The following is a 19,424-nucleotide window of genomic DNA, read 5'->3' on the forward strand; positions in this document are numbered from 1 at the left end:
CAGGAAAGAAAGAACACGCATTAACACTGTAGCTACTTCATGCAAACAACCTCTAATGAACTGGTAATTAACCGAATCTGCCCACACAGGTTGAAGCAGATGTTTAATCATGAATATCTTATTGTTATGAAGAAAAGCACTATGATAAGAAAAATACCTCTACAGCTGCTTTAATATCATGGATTCCAGATGGATCCACAGGTGTAATTAGAGCAGTGAGTGATTTATCATATCCTTTTAAGGCAGTCTTTTTACGTTTGGTGGGCCCTTCCTCATTAAGTTTTTTTTCATCTGTTTTGGAAACCATTCTTGGAATCCAAGGAAGAATCAGCCCTCTTGCCAGAGCATTGCATAATGTTACTAAAACAGTACTATTCCTGAAACAAAACAAAACAAAACAAAGGAAAAGGAAAAGAAATTGTTTAAAGTTAACATTATAAATCAGTGCTTTACTGTGTCAAATGAAGATATGCATTCATTAATACCAAACATCTAATAGATATGCTAACGGTATGTATTTATTTTGTTTAGGTAGATCCATCCTCAGAATACAAGTCTCTGAATACTATTTGTACAGCCTTCAATTCCATAATTAGTATTTCTATTTCCAGTTACTGTATATCATAGGAACATTCCAGCCCCATCATGTACGCTCGGCAGACCTAATATACTGCCCGTAGATACAAAAAGAAAAAAAGAAACTCCATCATGTAGAAAGAGTATAGACAATTTTCCAATAAAAATAGTATATTACAGCTAGAAACAATTGTGGAGGAGATTATTTGGCTTATTATTCCAACAAACTGCTCTTTCTTTCAGAGCACTTAATCAATAGGAAAAACACACATAGAAAGTGCTTTAACCAAAAAGCAAGGAAAAAGAAAAAAACATAGTATGGTATGTCATTATAACAATACAATCAGTTATCACCTGTGGCATATAAATTGAACAAATATTGTAAATAAACAAGCTATAATCCTAAAGAAATAAATGGAACAAACACTAAATCCAATTCATTTTGTAGCCAATAATCTCAATTCTCAGTACTGTTGAAGAGAGAGAGCTGGCTATGATAAAATATCTAGGAACCATCCTTTATTGATATCAAGTAAACTCTATTTGCTGGTGTAAGTCATTTAAACATTTCGATGCAGAGACATATACAGCAATTACACTTTTCAACAGCAATTAAAGAGCAGTAGCATTTTGGTTGAAATATGAATTATTTTCCTCCTTTTGAGTCATTAATTAGAACCTGGGAAATAATTTGGGATTGAAAAAACAGGAAAGCTCACCTTTCTTTTCCAGACTTAAGAGTCCGGAAATAGAAAGATGTTCGACCTATCCAATATTTTAGAATACTGTTCATAAATAAAATAGTGAATTAAAAATGCTTGGACTTCATCTTAACCTTGCTCTGACTCTGTAGATCAGGGGTGTCAAACTCGAGGCCCGTGGGCCACATCCAGCCAATGGGGTGCTTAGATCAGGGGCCGCCTTGGAAATAACAGACCAGCCCGCGATGCCTCTGCTCGCGGCCCTCTTGGCTCTGTTTTCACTGACAGAGGGCTGCAGGAGGCCGTTGTGACCAAAAGCGGAGCCTAAGCCCCGCTTTCTCTGGCAGAGGATCCCTCCAGCCCCACCCAGGGCACCACATGTTCCCCCTGACATGAGTGACGTCAAGCTGGCCATGCCCACCCTAGCCATGCTATCTGGCCCCCAAGATCAAACACAACCCTGATAAGGCCCTCAATGAAATCGAGCTTGACACCCCTGCTGTAGATGAATCTGCTCATATAGATAACAAAATGGTAAATGATTTATGCCCAAACTCTCAGTTTGCTTTAACTGGGATATAGCATTATTTTAATGGTATGCTATGTAAAATAATGAAGATGGTTCTCCTCAGTCATTTTGAGCCAAGAGCTCTATTCCAGCTCTACTGTTATGGATCTAACTGAAATTCTGGACACGGAAAAGGGGGCAATGGTTTTCTGCCAGATTATATAGAGCTATACTGAGCTCTGGTGCTTATTATCTCAATTGGAAGAAATAATCTGTCTTGAATTAATGATGAAGAAAATCTGGATGTTGACATATATCTTTGATATCTTGCAAAATGTATAAACTCAAGCTTTTTAATTTGTTAAACATATGGAAGCAAGGAAAAGAATTACTAGCATTTCTCATGAACTCAGAATTTAATCTTAAAATTGTAAAAGAACAATTTCAGAATAAATAATTAAAAACAGCAAATTAAACTATCACATAAGTAGCTTAGCAGAAACCACTTATCAAACAATTTACCTCTGGAGGAGAAGCTGTTGTTAATTTACATAGCATTATGTATTCAGGATATTGGCTCACTGTCAACCAATATTACCAGTGTTTACAGATTAACAGCAAAAGGCAATGTCTCATAGATAGTTAATAGTTTTTGAAATTCAGCATCAGACACCACTTTTTACAACTTTCAAGACAAACTACCATTTTGAAATATCCTGGAGACAAAAATAATGATTTACCCAGATCTGCCTTCCAATGAACTAAATTTAAGAAAAGATTTTGATTTGGAATATATTTCGGCAAGAAACAGGATTGTATCCAACAATCTATCTTTCTTTTGGGGATGAAAATTTAAAAGGTCATCTTTTGTGGTTCTCAAAGACTCTGTGCTTATCAGAGAAATAACAAACTTCCTATTTTTCTTTTTCTTTTAACAGTTGCTGCTGTTGTATGATATAGAACTGATTTTTTTTAATTTCCATGTGTTAGGAGAAGTAACTTAAACAAAACTGGTTGGAAGTAGAGACCTTCCTTCCTTCCTCCCTTCCTTCCTTTTAATGTTAGTACACTAGCAGTACTAGGATATTGGTCAGTGGTGGGATTCAGCCAGTTTGCACCACTTCGGGAGAACCGGTTGTTAACTTTCTGAACAGTTTGGCAAATTGGTTGTTGGAAGAAATCATTAGGGCAGAGAACCGGTTGTTAAATTACTTGAATCCCACCACTGATATTGGTAGTTGGATACTTTCTTTCAGGGGTGAAATGCTCCCGGTTCGGACCAGATCGCCCAATCCAGTAGCGATGGAGGCGGGAGGTTTGGAGAACCGGTAGCAAAAATCCCTGCGCCCCCCCATGCCCAGCTGAGCCACGCAATCATCAGAGGCTTTTTTTTAATTTTTAAAATTACTTTTTCTACAACCTCATCGACCTAAAAAATGCTTTTAAAAGTTAAAAAAAACACCTCTGATGATCACACGGCTCAGCTGGGATCGTCAGAGGCTTTTAAAAGCATTTTTTTCTACAACCTCTTTGGCCGAAGAGGTTGTAGAAAAACTGACTTTAAAAGGCTCTGACGATCCCAGCTGAGTTGCCTGATCGGCAGAAGCTTTTAAAAGCATTTTTTTAACAACTTCTTCAGCTGAAAAGGTTGTAGAAAAAATGCTTTTAAAAGGCTCTGATGATCCCAGCTGAGTTGCCTGATCGGCAGAGCCTTTTAAAAGCATTTTTTGCAGCCTCTTCTGCCGAAAAAGTTGTAGAAAAAATGGTTTTAAAAGTAAAAAAAAAAAAAGTTGGCCACCCCCTCCCAGTCACATTACCCCCCACCAAGCCACGCCCACAGAACCGGTAGTAACAAATTTTACATTTCACAACTGCTTTCTTTTATATCATTTTTTATTGTTTTGTTTAATTATTTTTAGTTTAGATCCATATTCATTATTTAAATATTTTCTATTTATGTATCTGCTATTTATTAAGCTAGTACAGCATAAAAAGTGAAAAGCTATTTTGTCTACATGGAGGCATGGCACTTACAGTAATCAGCTGGAATGTAACCAATTTCAGATTGGAAAGAAAGGACAAGATGAAAAAATTATAACCACGTATTATGTTGCAAGAAAGACATATTCCTTTGGCTTCTAAGGAGGCCTAAATGTCTACAAATATTGCAAATTAGCAGGTGCCTAAAAAGGGGGAGTCAGAAATCCAATAGTCCTTTTTACTTTTGCTCATTTATCTATTTTTTTCCTTTCATAAACACACAAAGAGGATTTCAAAACTGTTGAAGATTTTAATATTAAGTAATCAGTTTAAGATCAAAACATCTATTATGCAACAAAAACTTCTTTATGCTCAACTTCTAAACTCAACTCCTAAATTGTAACTAATTAGAATAGAACATTTTTCTTTCTCTCCTCTCTTCTCAATACTCAACACTCTTAGCTATTTAAATAACTTAATGTTAATAATCTTTAATTATATATAAATATATATAAATATCATAAATGAAACAATGCAATGTACAGTAATGAAAGGGGGGGAAGAATTAAAGTTATTTATGCATATATATACTATGTGTGTGTGTGTGTGTATATAGTTAATATTTCGGGTTTCTTCCCGTGTAATTGTGGATATATCCCTAAAAGGGTAGAAGTGACGTTTCGGCAGAATCCCATCTGCCATCATCAGGCTTATGTCAGCAGTCATTTTGCACTAACTGACGTTGGTATTTCAAATCTGGTGCTGGTATTCTGGGATGGCTCCACCTTTTCATTCTGATTGGTTGGGAGTCCCAGTATGTGTTTATTGGCTTGGCTTCGGGTGTATGGTCGGTTTTTCTCCACTAGGTGGCAGGGCTTCATCTTTGTGGCTGGTTTGAATATGATTTGGTTGGGATTTTTTGTGTAATGTTTGGTTTATGTTTTATATATGGTGTTAAGATTCGTCTATATATGAGAGCAGGTTTCCAAATAGTAGGCAGACGTGAAGTGTCATCCCGTTTATTCATGCAATATGGTCTTTTTTCTATTTCTATTGCTTCTCTGATTATCCTGCCATTGAGATGTTCTATTTTTGCAACTGTTTTTGTTTTATTAAAATTATTAAATTATATATATATATATATATATATATATATATATAGTATTTGTAACACAATCAGACAAAATAACATATAGCATGAGAGATCTGCAGGATCTACATTGTGCAGAAACACGCAGTATCATCAGCCAGCGATAATAACAAATGGCATTATTTCAAAATACTTTTAGGCTTGCCTTAGTAAAGAAGATTGACCTGTTAATTTCATTGTTACGTATATAAAACCAATACTGTAATGTTCTTACATCAAAAGGCCATTAAAGGTTATACTTTATTATGAACCTTATAAACATCAAACAGCCAACAAAACTCTTGTAGAACTTACCCAAAGTTCCCAACATTCTTAACAGCATTGAAAAGAATTTGAAAGGGTTCAACAAGTTCTCTTTGCCGTTTCGAAATAATCAGATGTTTATTATGATTTAAGACATACACCACAGTGTTATGTACGATCCAGGCTTCATTTAACTCCTCTCCAATTCTGACAGCTCGTAGAAAGTTTTCCATAGCATATTGAGATAAGCGGTTTATCCAGTTGCTTAACAAGTAGAAATTTTAATTATTAAATTGCCAGAAAGAAAAGGACAAGAAACAGAAAACAATCCATTGTGTACACTGTACGGTCAGTAAAATATCTGAAACATAATTATGTTTTCCATCTATGAAACGTAACTATTTTCAAAAAATGAATTATCATACAATTCTTCTATAGAGCTGTGGTGGGCAGTGGTTAGAATGCAGTACTGCAGGCTACTTCTGCTGACTGCTGGCTACCTGCAATTTGGCAGTTCGAATCTCACCAGGCTCAAGGTTGACTCAGCCTTCCACCCTTCCAAGGTCGATAAATTGAGGACCCAGATTGTTGGGGGCAATAGGCTGACTCTGTAAACCTCTTAGAGAGGGCTGTAAAGCACTGTGAAGTGGTATATAAGTCTAAGTGCTATTACTATTGGTATAAACTAGCCTTAGAATTTCTGTTGCTATGGAGGTCTTTTGAAGATCTTAAAAATTTAACATTATGTTCTCCTACATTTACACACAATATAAATTTGCATACATACATAATTACGCCCACTTTCATATATTATTAATCGCATTAAAAAATCATTTCCCATTGACACCTGGCTTCTATCATGCAAATAAAGAGGTCAGTCAATAACATTTTGATTACTGTAGATCTAATAGGGCAAAACTGTTATTGATATGACATTTTCAGGAGTTTGAAGAAAGGAAGCAAGAAATCATTGCTTTTTAGTTGCAAGGCCAAAGTTGTAGGGAAAGATTCACAGTAGAGATCAGGCTATCCCCCCTTTGTTGATGTTACAGAAGTTATTGAAGATGGAGCTGTTACAGAAAGGCACACACAATTTATCATTTTATTATAATATATTTAGCTTCTATTTTATTGTTTATGTATTTATGTTGTCTTTATAGAAATTGTCTTTATAGAAATCTGTACAATCAATGTTTTAAATGTTTTTATATTACCTGTAAACTGCAAAAGTCTTTGATAGTGGTGCTATATTGTTAAAATAAATTCGCTACTTATTGTTCTAAGGTTCTTTTATAGTGTAATCTTACAAAATATGTTTTGAAAGTAATAGATCATAGGACTTCAGTCTCCAGGCCTCGGGGCAGGGAAGACTAAGGGGAGACTGTGGGGTTTCCTGCTTGGGGGTGGGGTAGATGGACTGGAGGATCTCCAAGGTCTGTATGTATGTAATTCACTGAAACGGGCATAAGTATGAAAAATGGTTATTTTTTTCAGTGCCACTGTAACTTTGAACACTCACTAAATGAACTGTTGAAAGTGAGGACTACCTGTACTAAATATCTAGATCCATGATGGCGAACCTATGGCATGCGTTCCGGAAGTGGCATGCAGAGCCAACTCTCCAGGCACGCGAGTCGTCGCCCGTTGCTCTTCCGAGTTCCGATGCACCAGCCAGCTGGTCTTTGCGCACACATGTGTGCCAGAAACTGGAAGACAAGATGGCCATGCGCATGTGCGCACCGGAAACCAGAAAATCACCTTCCCAGCGTGCACATGCACACCAGGCGGTGCTCATTCAGTGTCCGCCAAACACATGTGCACTGGCCAGCTGGTCTTCACATGAGCATACACACCAGAAATCAGAAGACCAAGTGGCTGGTGCGCATCGGAAACTGGAAGATGATTTTCCTAGTCTGCTTATGCGCACCGGGCGGCTGCTCTTCCTGTTTTCAGCATACGTGTGCACTCCTGTTTCGGCACTCAGTGCCAAAAAGGTTCGCCCACACTGATCTAGATTTTGAAAGAAATATGTACTTGTTCAAAATTCAAAATACCAATTACAAGTAGTCCTTGACTTACGACTATTGGTAAATGAGACATCTGTTAAGGGAGTTTTGCCCTGTTTTACGACTTTTCTTGCCACAGTGGTTAAGTGAATCATTGCAGTGGTTAAGTTAATAATCTGGTTGTTAAGTGTTTGCTTTGACTTAGTTACAAAAGTGATTAGATGATCCTAGGACACAGCAACAGTCATAAATATGAACCAATTGCCAAGCATCTGAATTTTGATGGCATGACATTGGGGACTCTGCAACGATCATGTGAAAAACAGTCATAAGTTATTTTTTTCAATGCCATTGTAACTTTGAGCAGTCACTAAACAAATTGTTATAAATCGAAAACTACCTGTATATATAAAACTAAGGCTAACTAACAGATTAGTTCTTCGAAAGCATTTAAAAAAACCCCAAAGCAGATAACAGTACTTCAAAACAACCTGTATACATTCCAATCTGATTCTCTTCCACTTCGTGTTGAATGTTGGGAATATCCTGAAATGTGTGTATTTGGTTCTATGGGGAGGACAGGATAATCATTGAGCTGGACGCCTTCTGTTCTTAATAACTGAATTGTAGCCTAAATACAGACACCAAGAGAAAAAAACAACTATCAAGGCACGAATATTGATTTTGAAAGATCAAAACTGCATAAAGTTCTTAGTGATAGACACTATGATAGACTATTTTTATTCTTATGTTTTCTTATTATGCACAGGTGCCATAGCAAAGCTAAAGTCGGATGTTTACTTCTTAATTTCATTGCTCATACTGGTAGGAAAAAAAAGCTTCCATGATTAATTTTAACTTAGCTCCCAGCAGTATTCATTCTGATTCTGGAGGTTCAGGGTTTATTTTCTTTCACTTGGTGAATATTTCAGGATCTAAATCCATCACTTTATCCTAAATGCTTGAGTTTCAACAAATTAGTTCTTCATATTCACACATCATAAGGAACCAACTTGATTGAAAAATGTAAATGGAAGTTTTTAAAAAAGGACTATTTATTATTAATCTATATACAGTATATAAAAGCGAAATTACACTCACACATCATCACAAAATCTTCAGAACCGTAAAGCCTACAAACTTGAAATTTGCCACGTATGTTCCTCTTGGCTTCTAGGTGCTCACTAAGAAAGGATTTTTCTAAATGACCACCAGAGCATTAGTATTTCCCATATAATAATTAACATGCTCTGATGCTAAGTTCTATTCCCCCTCCCCATCTGAAAAGAAATCTGTTCCAAATGCAAAACACAAGCAGAGGAGAGGAGTTTCACTTCAGTTTTACTTTTACAGCTTTACTACAGAACAGTTGAGCTAAGCCATGGCCAGGCTCCTTCCTGTCTCCTTCTTGCTCACACAGCAAATACTGTTTTACTTTCCAAACAGCCCTCTGATGCTAAGGAGTTCTACTCCCTCTCCCCACCTGAAAAGAAATCTGTTCCAAATGCAAAACACAAGCAGAGGAGAGGAGTTTCAGTTTAACTTTCATAGCAGCAAGCAGGGGATAGGATAGGGGAGGCTTCTGCAAGCCTGAGGGAGAGAAGGGGATAGGATAGAGGAGGCTTTCAGGTTTTCAATGTCAATTATATAGAATGTAAAGGATGTATGTTTGTGTTTTTATTTTTATAGTTATAATGTACACCGAAGACGGCATTTAATTTCGTTGTACCATGTGCAATGACAATAAAGTAAACTAAAGTAAACTAAACTTCTGTGGGGCAAGGCTGAGGGAGAGAAGGGGATAGGATAGGAGACGTTTCTGTGGGACAAGCCTGAGGGAGAGAAGGGAACAGGAGTGGCCGTTCATAACTATTTATTAATTTTCAAGCTGTAAGTGTCAATTTATCAAACCCGATCACATAGTTTTGTAGCGGACCATGGATATTCAGCTAGTCTATTATATTTGAATGAAGCCTGACAAAATAAGAATTTTAGTCTTTGTTTCTTAATATAAAGTGCAATAGAAGTTTAATTTCAGCTGTATCCTCTGATGCATTATGTATGAATAAAATACTGAAATATAAAAGCTCTTATACAGACTGCATAGTAATGGAACTTGCATTCTACAGATATTGGTATATAACTCCAGTTTGGCCTAGTGGTTAAGACACAGGGCTAGTAAAGCAAGAGGCCATGAGTTCAAGTCTCACCATGGTCATGAAAGCTAGCTAGGTGACCTCAGCCCAGTCACACTCTCTTAGTCTAATTCACCTCACAGGGTTGTTGTGAAGAAAATAGGAGGAGGAAGGTGTGTTTGGATATATTGGTCACTTTGACTTCTTTGTAAAAATAATAAGGGCAGAATAAAAATAAATGAATAAACTCCCCACATTGTCTGTTGTTGGTCACACTGAATGGGACTTCTAAGAGCTGGTGTAGCAAAATATGAATCTTGATATTTCTGTTTTTTACACTGGAAAAGATTTTTCCTTACATGCATAACATATAATTGTCATCTTATGATCATATTAACCTTTCAATTTTCCTATGGCCCAAAGCAGTCAGTTTGAAAAACATGATCCCCATGAAACAGTAGTTAAGGGAAATAAAAAAAATCCAACTGGTATAATTCCTTTATTTTAAAACTACATGCATAGAGGAGACAAACATTATAGCCATATTTATTTTTACTATTGGCTGGAGTTTCTCAGAGGCCCTTTCCCCATAAAAAGCAGTCATATGTAAACAAGCTAGAGCAGGGGTGTCAAACTTGATTTCATTGAAAGCTGCATCAGGGTTGTGTTTGACCTTGGTGGGCATGGACAGGGTGGGCATGGCCAGCTTGACATTACTCATGTGGGGGGCACCTGTGATGGCTCGAGCCCTCTGCCAGCAAAAACGGGCTTCCGATCCACAATGGCCTCCTGCAGCCCTCTGCTAGCGAAAATGGAGTTCTGTTTTCGCTTGCAGAGGGCTACAGGAGGCCGTTGCAGCCAAAAACAGGGCCTGGGAGTGCTGCATGAGGCCCTCCCGAGCTCTGTTTTCACTGGCAAAGACATCGTGGGCCGATCCTTCGCTGTTTCCAGGGTGACTCCATGGGCCAGATCTAAGCACCCCGCAGGCCAGCTCCGGCTTCCGGGCCTTGAGTTTGATATTCCTGAGCTAGAGTAATGAAGATTAGTATCCTGTAACAAATGCACAAAAGGATTTTAAAACTATCTCATAGTTGCATAATTTACTAACCTCTGCATTAATACATCTTACTTCTGCTAAGGTTCTAAGTAGATCTCTTTCTAAAGAAAATATTTTAGTAGGCACCGGTGACTCTCTTAATACATTTACTTCAGGCTCATCAGGTGTTGTAGATGTACTACCTTTCTTCTTCATCACTAAAAGAGACATAAAATGCATTAATTTAACAACTTTTTGTGTGATCATTTAGGGAAACAATTTAGAAATTCTTTGTGAAAGATTGGCTAACTTAGAATTAAGGTGAGGGGTGGTAGGCTATATCTGTTCTGTTCTGTTGGTTAGGGGTGGTAGGCTATACAGGTAGTCCTTGACTTACAACAGTTTATTTAGTGACTGTTTGAAGTTACAACGGGACTGAAAAAAGTGAATTATGATCATTTCTCACACTTAACGACCGTTGCAGCATTGCCATGTCCATGTGATCAGAATTCAGACGCTTGGCAACCGACTCATATTTATGATGATTGCAGTGTCCTGAGGTCATGTGATCCCCTTTTGTGACCTTCTGAGGTCACAAGCAAAGTCAAGGGGGAATCCAGATTCACTTTATAACCATGTTACTAACTTAACAGCTGCAGAGATTCACTTAACAATTGTGCAAGAAAGGTCATAAAACTCACTTAACAAATGTCTCACTTATCAACAGAAATTTTTAGGTTCAAATGTGGTCATAAGTTGAGGACTACTTGCATTGCAACATTTTGTTCAGATCTCATCTTCAATGAAAATATACTAAGAGGGAAAAAGCAAATCCAACAATTAGATGAGCACAGAGAGTTTCCTATATTGTATCTCTTCGCTGCAATCTAATATTCATGTGGAATTTTGTAGTCCAGATCATATTAGCAATCCTATTCTAAGGCAATCTAAGTTGCTGACATCCAAACTAAACTATTAATCTTCAATATCCCATTGACTAAAAGATTAGTCAATTAGCAGTGGTATTGAAAATTTCATCTTCCTTTGTAGCAACAACTAATGACTGTAATTAATAGCATTACATCAATATTTCCAAGTGATGATTTTAAAAAATAGTCAGGGCAAGGTCATGCATGTAATTCTAGTAAATGAATAACTTCAAAAAATGAAAAAAATAACCCCAGCTCTTTTTGTGTTTTATTGCTGCTTAGCTCTTCATGACCTTAACATAAAGATCTGCCAGCACAATGAGGTAAGTACATCTGAACACTTGTGTCTATAAAGAAAGAGTTTATTTGCCGTGATTATGAAATTATGTTACACACAAATACCAAGACTTACATTTTTTACGTTTTGATACCTTTATCACTTGATTATCATCATACAAGAGGCAGAACCTACATGCAGCCCTACAAACATCCCACACGCTTTGCTTCCGGGCTGTTTTTGCTATTTCTGACCATAGGCGGATTCTGTAGCAACGATTTAAAATGAAAACTCATTTTATTTTAAGGGGATAATGAATATAAACATACAACTCTTAAATAATGTGTTGAATTTCCCCCCTTAATCGCTTCACCATTAGGGACCAGAGGAGGTACCTGGGTAATAAGGAGGATAAATATACTTCTATAAGTTTCTGCTTTGCCTTCATGTTTTGCATTTGTGTCTCTGTGTGCACAGGAAAACATGGGTGGGCTGTGTTTATTACTCTCTTATATATTTCCCTCATGTGAAGAAAGGAAGGAAACTTAGAATTGTATAGTCAGATACTATGTGACTGCATCTACCATAGGAAAGCACCGGGGAATTTTTTTCTCTGCATTTCCACCCTGTGCTGCCCCATTTCGCTCTCCCCCCCCCCAACATGGCAAGAGTTCTACAGGTGTTTATTCAATGCCTCCCAAATAGGTCCTTGGAAAGTACCCGTTGCACAGGTGCAGATTCCAAGCTCAATATAGCAAGAGTCACTGGAGAACCGAATCTATTGGGCACAATTGAAGTCAAAGAAAGTAGGCCAGGAGTCAAACAGGCCAGGATACAAGGCACGATCACACAAGGCACAGAGCTGGGCATGCTGCTCCAGCAACATTCAAGTTCTAAGAGTGGAGTTAAGTAGACAATGCAGGCTTCCATGAGAGGCAAGGTTGCCTCCTCATGAGTAGCCTAGCTGACCTGTGTTGTGCCTGTCTTCTCTCTGCTCTATCTGTCCTTGGATTAGGAAGAGGTGCGGACTCCACCTCCTCATTGCTAACGAGTGGCAGCTGTTCCCGGTCCTAGCCTGAAACCTTCTGGCCAACTTGCTGCAAATGCGGCTCGCCTGTCTCAGCCTGTCACTTGTCCAATTGACCCAGCTGAGGCTGCTCCATCAGGTTAGCATTCTCTGAGCCCCGATCCTGACCAATACTTGGCTCCATGTTTTCCTCAGAAGACTCACCCTCCTCCTCTGAACTCGCATTTAGAGGGGTGGGGACGAGGGTGGTGGATCCATGACACAGCTGAATCCAATCTATTGATCTTTCTTTTGTTGACTTCTCCCCATACAATAGATTTGGTCCCATTTCTGCTCCCTTTCCAATACCTCTACTCAGTATTCCAAGTCCCTGTACACAATTTCTTTTCAACATTACAACTTTCCAAAATATCAAAAAAACAGGAACAATACTTATTGACACTCTAGTGATTTTTAATGTTAGGAGAAATTGTGGACACTAGGGGGTAGTTTTATCAGGATAAAATAGTTTTTAAGAAACAATACAAAATAGCTTATTTTTGAATATTTGTCTACCACCGTCATTACCTTTCTTTTTCATTTTCATGTCCTAGTCTCTTCAAATGTCCATCTGCTTTCTCTACATTTTTAGCATGGTGCTCTGCTTTTGCACAGAGATAGCTAATTTGATCTTTATGTTTACTTGGGGGAACTAAATAGGAAGGAAGAAAAATTAATATAGTTTGGATTAGATTCATGGTATTGCTACTACAATTATTTCACAATAATTAGTTGAGGTATTGGGCAAGGATTAGTAAATAAAAGTTCTATAGAAACTACAGTACAGTACAGGTAGTCCTTAAAAAGGGACTTATGACAGTTTTTCACACTTACAACCGCTGCAACACCTCTACGGTCATATAATCAAAATTCAGATGTGTGGCAACTGACTCATATTTATGACAATTGCAATGTCCTGGGGTCACATGATCATCTTTTGCGACCTTCTGACAAGCATCACTGGGGAAGCCAGGTTCACTTTATAAGCGTGTTACTAACTTAATAACTGCAGTGATTCACTTAACAACTATGGCAAAGAAAGGTCGTAAAAAGCCCACTTAGCAACTGTCTCACTTAGCAACAGAAATTGTGGGTGTAAGTCAAGGACTATCTGTAGCTGCTGTTGGAAGTATCAGTGTTACATGTTCATTCCTACATTCCATAAATGTTAATACACAGCGAGGGGGTTGTTAGACAACTACATGCCCAGGGACTCAAAGTAGAGATCATGTTCTTTGCAGACAGGTTGCCAAGAGTTCCAGCAAAGCTTCTCAGTGCAAGAGTTCAGAAGTGGAGATTCCCTTCCAATGGTCATAATCTGTTTGCAATCTGGTTTTGAATTCTGTCTGCTAAAACCACAATCTCTACTTTGATACTGATCTCCCTAGCCTTGGAAAACCCCAACTAAAAATATGTACGATGAACCTGGTCTGTGTTATCCCCCAAATCCTTATATTACAAAAATTCCATTCCTTAACCTCTTTTTAAAAGTTTTAGGAAACCTAAACCATTAGTAATGAAATACTACATTACAGTATGTTACTTTCTACTTTTTTGTTTCACTTCAACAGTTTAGAAAATGGGAGATATTCAAAGATAGGGAAACACAAGAACAAAATAATAACTAGGCCATCAGATATGTGCTTCATTTTTCCTTAAACAATTTGCACACGGGAACTAAGGTGATAGGAACTGATTTTAACCGTTTCCCTATTGTCATTCTCTGACAATAAGTCTTAAACTTTCTTGACTTTTAGAAAGCACTTAAAACCTGGCAGCTTGCCCAGGGATGAGAGCTGAAAAGTTAGTGAGGCCCAGGTGGTTTGTTGTAACAAAAATGCCATTTATTTTTTGTTTAGATTAGGCGGTTACGTTTTTACAGTTATTTATATTGCTTTAATTCCTCAATTTTGTACACTGCCCAGAGTCACTTTGGTAAGAGTGTCAGCCATAGAAATAAAATCAAATAAGTAAATAATAAACAATTCAAAGGACAAGATTTTTTTGTAACCACAAAACACTGAAAAGTTGACATATGCATACAAACACAAAACATGGATGTATTTCAGAAGTCAAGCAATCCTCTGCTAAATGGTATAAATATTTAAAACAGCAACTTTTCAAGTCTTCCAAATCTACATTTTTACCAGCTTTCTTTAATTAAAACTCATCTCTAATTTATACATAAAGTCTACAAAATGTTTGCAGAAAAGCTGTGGATTTCTTATGGCTTGAGGGAACAGTTTTCCTGCAGCATTGAACCACCATAAACAATTTATGTGAAATATTTTGAAAATAACTTTTTGCCCATAAGGATCTTAAATTAAAATCACAAATTAAGTTCATGACTGTGAAGGAAAAAAGTACACCTCATGAAAATGTGATTTATTAATGTGATGTTTACTTTTAACTATAACTGATTTGTTCAGTGGTAAAATAGCTCCACCAGAAGTGAAGACCAGAGGCAGGAAAATGGTTCCTGTTCTCATAATTATCACGTTGTGCTGCTCAAATTCAGATGTGAGAAGCTGCCATGGATTATTAAGGGAAGGAGAGGTCACTATTAATGGAGCTTTCTCATAAATTAATCACTTGGTGTGGAAATTATTTAATTTTTCTAATTGCAATAAGGGATCATTGAATCCAAATCGGTTAGTCATTTTGGGGATAAAATATCTTAGTTTTGCCAACACTGAAAACTTAAATTACCTTTAGCCTCGTTTTCACTATCAAGAACAACCTGAAAAGCCTCCGGTGCTAGTGCAAGGCCAGCATTCACCAACAGAGAGCGTTTTTTCCTTACACTGTCATTTGCCGTTCCTTTTTTAGCCTAGAGAGAAAAGGGACTAATTATACTGGTAAAACTTCAAGAAAATATGATGATCAATGGAGAAGACTCATTCTGTTCTGGACTACACCTCAATTAGCTATGTCCCCTCAAAGATACAGTATTTTCCCCCTTCATCTTTTTTCTTTCCATGACAACACGCTTTGATCTTTTGCTGTAACATGTCACCGTTGGCTCCTGGAAAGCAACAAAATGAAGAGGAAGCAACCACTTCTCTACCCTCTTTTTCTTACATGGCATTTCTGTGGCAAACAAGAGGAAGAAAGGTGGCATTTATTGGTTCCCCTACAATATAAGAGCTGAGGTGGCGCGGTAATTAGAGTGCTGTACTGCAGCTACTTCAGCTGACTGCTAGTTCAGCAGATCAGCAGATCGAATCTCACCGGCTCAAGGTTGACTCAGCCTTCCATTCTTCCGAGGTGGGTAAAATGAGGACCCAGATTGTTGGGGGCAATATGCTAATTAGTATACTGTCTTTGTTGTAAGCCGCCCAGAGTCCTCAGAGAGTAGGCGGCATAGAAATACGAATAATAAATAAATAAATTAATTAATTAATAATAAATATATGTGTATTGACTTCAACCCTTTCTCTCTTATCATACTAATTACAATGTGTAAGAACTGGAGGGGAGGCACTCCAACACCTTGAAACTTATCAAGACACATGCATTCCCGCTTTTTCCAATTGTATTGATGCTCTAATAACACATCCTGCTGTAATATATACCTGTTCAATCATCAAACTTGCTTGGTCTTCTAGACGCTCCAATGACTTATACAGCATGGTATTTAAGCTAAGCCGATGGAAAGCCATTTTGAGGTATTCATGGTACTGTCCATTGTTATCAAGGTTGATGGCCTTCTCTAGATGTTCCATTGCGGTCTCTACTCTGTCTGATTTTTCTTCAATACGAGCAATTTCCATATGAACTTGACAACGCAATAAAATCAACATGCTAGGAAGTAACCATATCTATTTTCAATTACACACATTAAGATATTCCATAAAATTTTTCTCCTTCTGCAATACATATATATATATTACAATTAGATTTACTATTATGACACACAACAATGTGAAATCACAGCTGCCAGTTCATTAGCTGGTGTTGGTTTATATAGTAATTACTTTGTAAGAATAGTGACTCACAGGTTTTCAAGGATCCACCTACATTGTTTAACCTATACCATAAATGTTATTTAAAGGTGAATTAGGCTAGTCTCAAACAGGCTAATTATAGGGAAGATGATCAGGCAGTGGGACCCTTGCAGTTCAAAACACACCTAAATGATACTAATTACTTGGATCATTTCAACTGGGATTTTATTGTTTTGGTTAATCCGATATATTATTTTTTTGCTACCTACTTCAGTTACTCTGAAGTAACTGAAGTGACCTGGTTATTTCGTAGCCTGGACTGATGAGGGGGGGGGCGTGTTTCTTAATAGTTTTTAAACTGATTTTAAATTGTTTTAATTTTAAATTATTTTTAATTTTATATTGTATTAATGTTATTGTGTATTTTACTGTTGTGAGCCGCTCTGAGTCCGTTGTAGATAGGGCAGCATATAAATCGCAATAATAAATAAATAAATAAATACATACATACATACATACATATATACATACATACATACATACATACATACATACATACATACTCTGAACCTATTCTGAGAAAAGGGTGGGGAAAGTGAGGCTCTGCTAGTTGTCCTGGACCTCTCAGTGGTTTTAAGTACCACCAACCAATGAATGATCTTTGGGCATTGATCCTACCTGTTTGATTAAATCCAGAAAATGGTGCTGAGGAACTCCTGATACTTATTCTGCGACCTGATAGTATCTTACAGAAGGGGTTCCCAGTCCATGGACTGGCACCAGGTCATGGCATGCCAGCAAACAAGAGAAACCCATCCGCAGGATGCAGGAAGCATGCAAAACCAAATCTACTCTCAAATCTGTGGAAAAACCTCTCTCCATGGAACCGGTCCCTGGTACCCAAAAGGTTGAGGGTTGCTGTTTTACAGATTTTCATCCCATCTGTCATATATTTAGTATCTGCAGTATATGAAACTGTTGGAGGGATGAGTTCTGGACCACATAGCAATGACACCAGGTCTACTTCTTACCATCTACCTCCAACAAAACAATTGAATATGCTAAATAAGTTAATATGCTAAATGAGGGAGAACTAGCTTAAATTAGACCCCGATAAGATAAAGGATGCTTTTGGTGAATAATAAGACTTAGAATATTAAAGTTTGCAATAGTGAACACTGCACATCTTGATCCTCATTTGATTCACAATTTGCCAGCTACAATTTTTCTTGAGTCAGCTGATTTGCCATTGGTTATTCCTCACCTTGGCTATATCCTGTCATCACTACTGCAATATTTTTTCTATCACTTGAAAAGTGTCCACAAATGTGGCAGTTAGGCTGTTAACCAGCATAAAGCACAGTTATCACATGGTGCATTTATTAGAATATCTGCCAGTTGATATCTCATTGATATTGCTGTATCAGGGGTTGGCTTTTAAACAAAGACCTAAGTGGTCTAGGACCTATCTAAGGTAAGCCTCTCCTATTACAAACTGTCTGGAAAGATGCAGAAAAGATCTTTCTGAACAACCTTCTATGGTCAGACTACCTTCTTTCTGGCATGCCCCCAGATAATGGAATGCATTTCTTCAGGAATTGATCCTATCTTTTCACCATTTGAAAAAAAAAATAAACATGCATCACTTTCACCATTTTTGATTGTTACATAATTTTAGTATCAATTATATGTTAATTTTAATTAGTGGTATGTTTTTATAGTCTGCTTTTTTAATAATGTTTGTTAACTGCCTCGAGTGCTCAGATGCAGAAGAATATGGAGAAAGGTATGGAGATATACAGGAGCCATTGAGGGAAAATAAATGACAACTCAGTCTTGGGAAAGGGATGGAGTTGAGGGAAAAAGTCTCAAAACAGCTCCACCTTGATTCTTTTGGTATAAAAGGGAGCAAAATTCACAATTCTGTTATTATGGCTTGTAATGTACCATTCCTATAATTTTTTTCAAAATTTCCTGACATCAAGCTGATAAAGAGCCTTGGTGGCGCAGCGGACTAAAGTGCTGTTAAAGTAGCACATAGCTGCTAGCTGCCTGCAATTACAGCGAGTTCAAATCTCACCAGGCTCAAGATTGACTCAGCCTTCCATCCTTCCAAGGTAGGTAAAATGAGGACCTGGATTGTGGGGGCAATAAGCTGACTTTGTATAAAAAAGAACACCGCTTGGGAGGGCCAAAAGCTCTACTAAGCAGGTATATACAAAAGTATGAAGGCTATTGCTTAACATATTGTAAGCCGCCCTGAGTCTCCGGAGAAGGGTGGCATATAAATCGAACTAATAAATAAATAAAATAAATATCATATACTTCATTAAATCTATTAAGCTAACAGAAATTATGCTATCTAAAACAAAATGGAAGGTACACCAAGACCAATTTACCTGTCAATCTTCTCTAGCACTTCAGCAATTGCTAACAGGGGTTTTCGTATATGATGTTGCAAATTGTGTTGCAACAGCGGTAAGCAGATATTCCACTGGGTAGTACATACTGCCTGAATAATATTAGGATCTCTCAGCCGAATTGCACGATTCAAAATTAAATCAAGTTTCTGTATAACTTCTAACTGAGCCTGTAGGAACAAAATTCAGTTTGCAATTATTATGGAAGCAATGCTTTAATGAACCTAATCTGAAAGCCCCCTCAGAATTGGGATAGCACACTGACCGATCTGTTAATACTATTCAATTTTTCCCCACTTTTATAGTTTGTGCCTTTTTATTGGTAGCCACATCTTGGAAGCACAATTTATGATCTGCACAAACAATGTATCCCTGAATTAAGAGATCATTCTCATGTTTTCTAATTTGATTCCTTTAATTTCAAGAGAGACAGACATTGAAATTACAAAT

General features: G+C 37.4%; 1 protein-coding gene across 2 annotated transcripts in view; it reads right to left on the bottom strand.

The window, feature by feature from the left end:
- Positions 1-19,424, bottom strand: part of CFAP46 (cilia and flagella associated protein 46) — a 93,852-nt gene that overhangs the window by 58,592 nt on the left and 15,836 nt on the right. For both annotated transcript variants that reach the window (XM_034436532.3, XM_034436534.3), the window contains 9 exons: positions 18,954-19,144; positions 16,183-16,411; positions 15,317-15,437; positions 13,136-13,259; positions 11,677-11,807; positions 10,408-10,553; positions 7,656-7,795; positions 5,210-5,422; positions 158-377 (listed from right to left, as the gene is read on the bottom strand). In XM_034436532.3, the coding sequence (XP_034292423.2) occupies positions 158-377; positions 5,210-5,422; positions 7,656-7,795; positions 10,408-10,553; positions 11,677-11,807; positions 13,136-13,259; positions 15,317-15,437; positions 16,183-16,411; positions 18,954-19,144 (1,515 nt within the window). The remainder of the gene's footprint in view (positions 1-157; positions 378-5,209; positions 5,423-7,655; positions 7,796-10,407; positions 10,554-11,676; positions 11,808-13,135; positions 13,260-15,316; positions 15,438-16,182; positions 16,412-18,953; positions 19,145-19,424) is intronic.

Source organism: Pantherophis guttatus, chromosome 6 (assembly GCF_059756535.1).
Source record: "Pantherophis guttatus breed Tessera chromosome 6, ASM5975653v1, whole genome shotgun sequence".
Lineage (NCBI taxonomy): Eukaryota > Metazoa > Chordata > Lepidosauria > Squamata > Colubridae > Pantherophis > Pantherophis guttatus.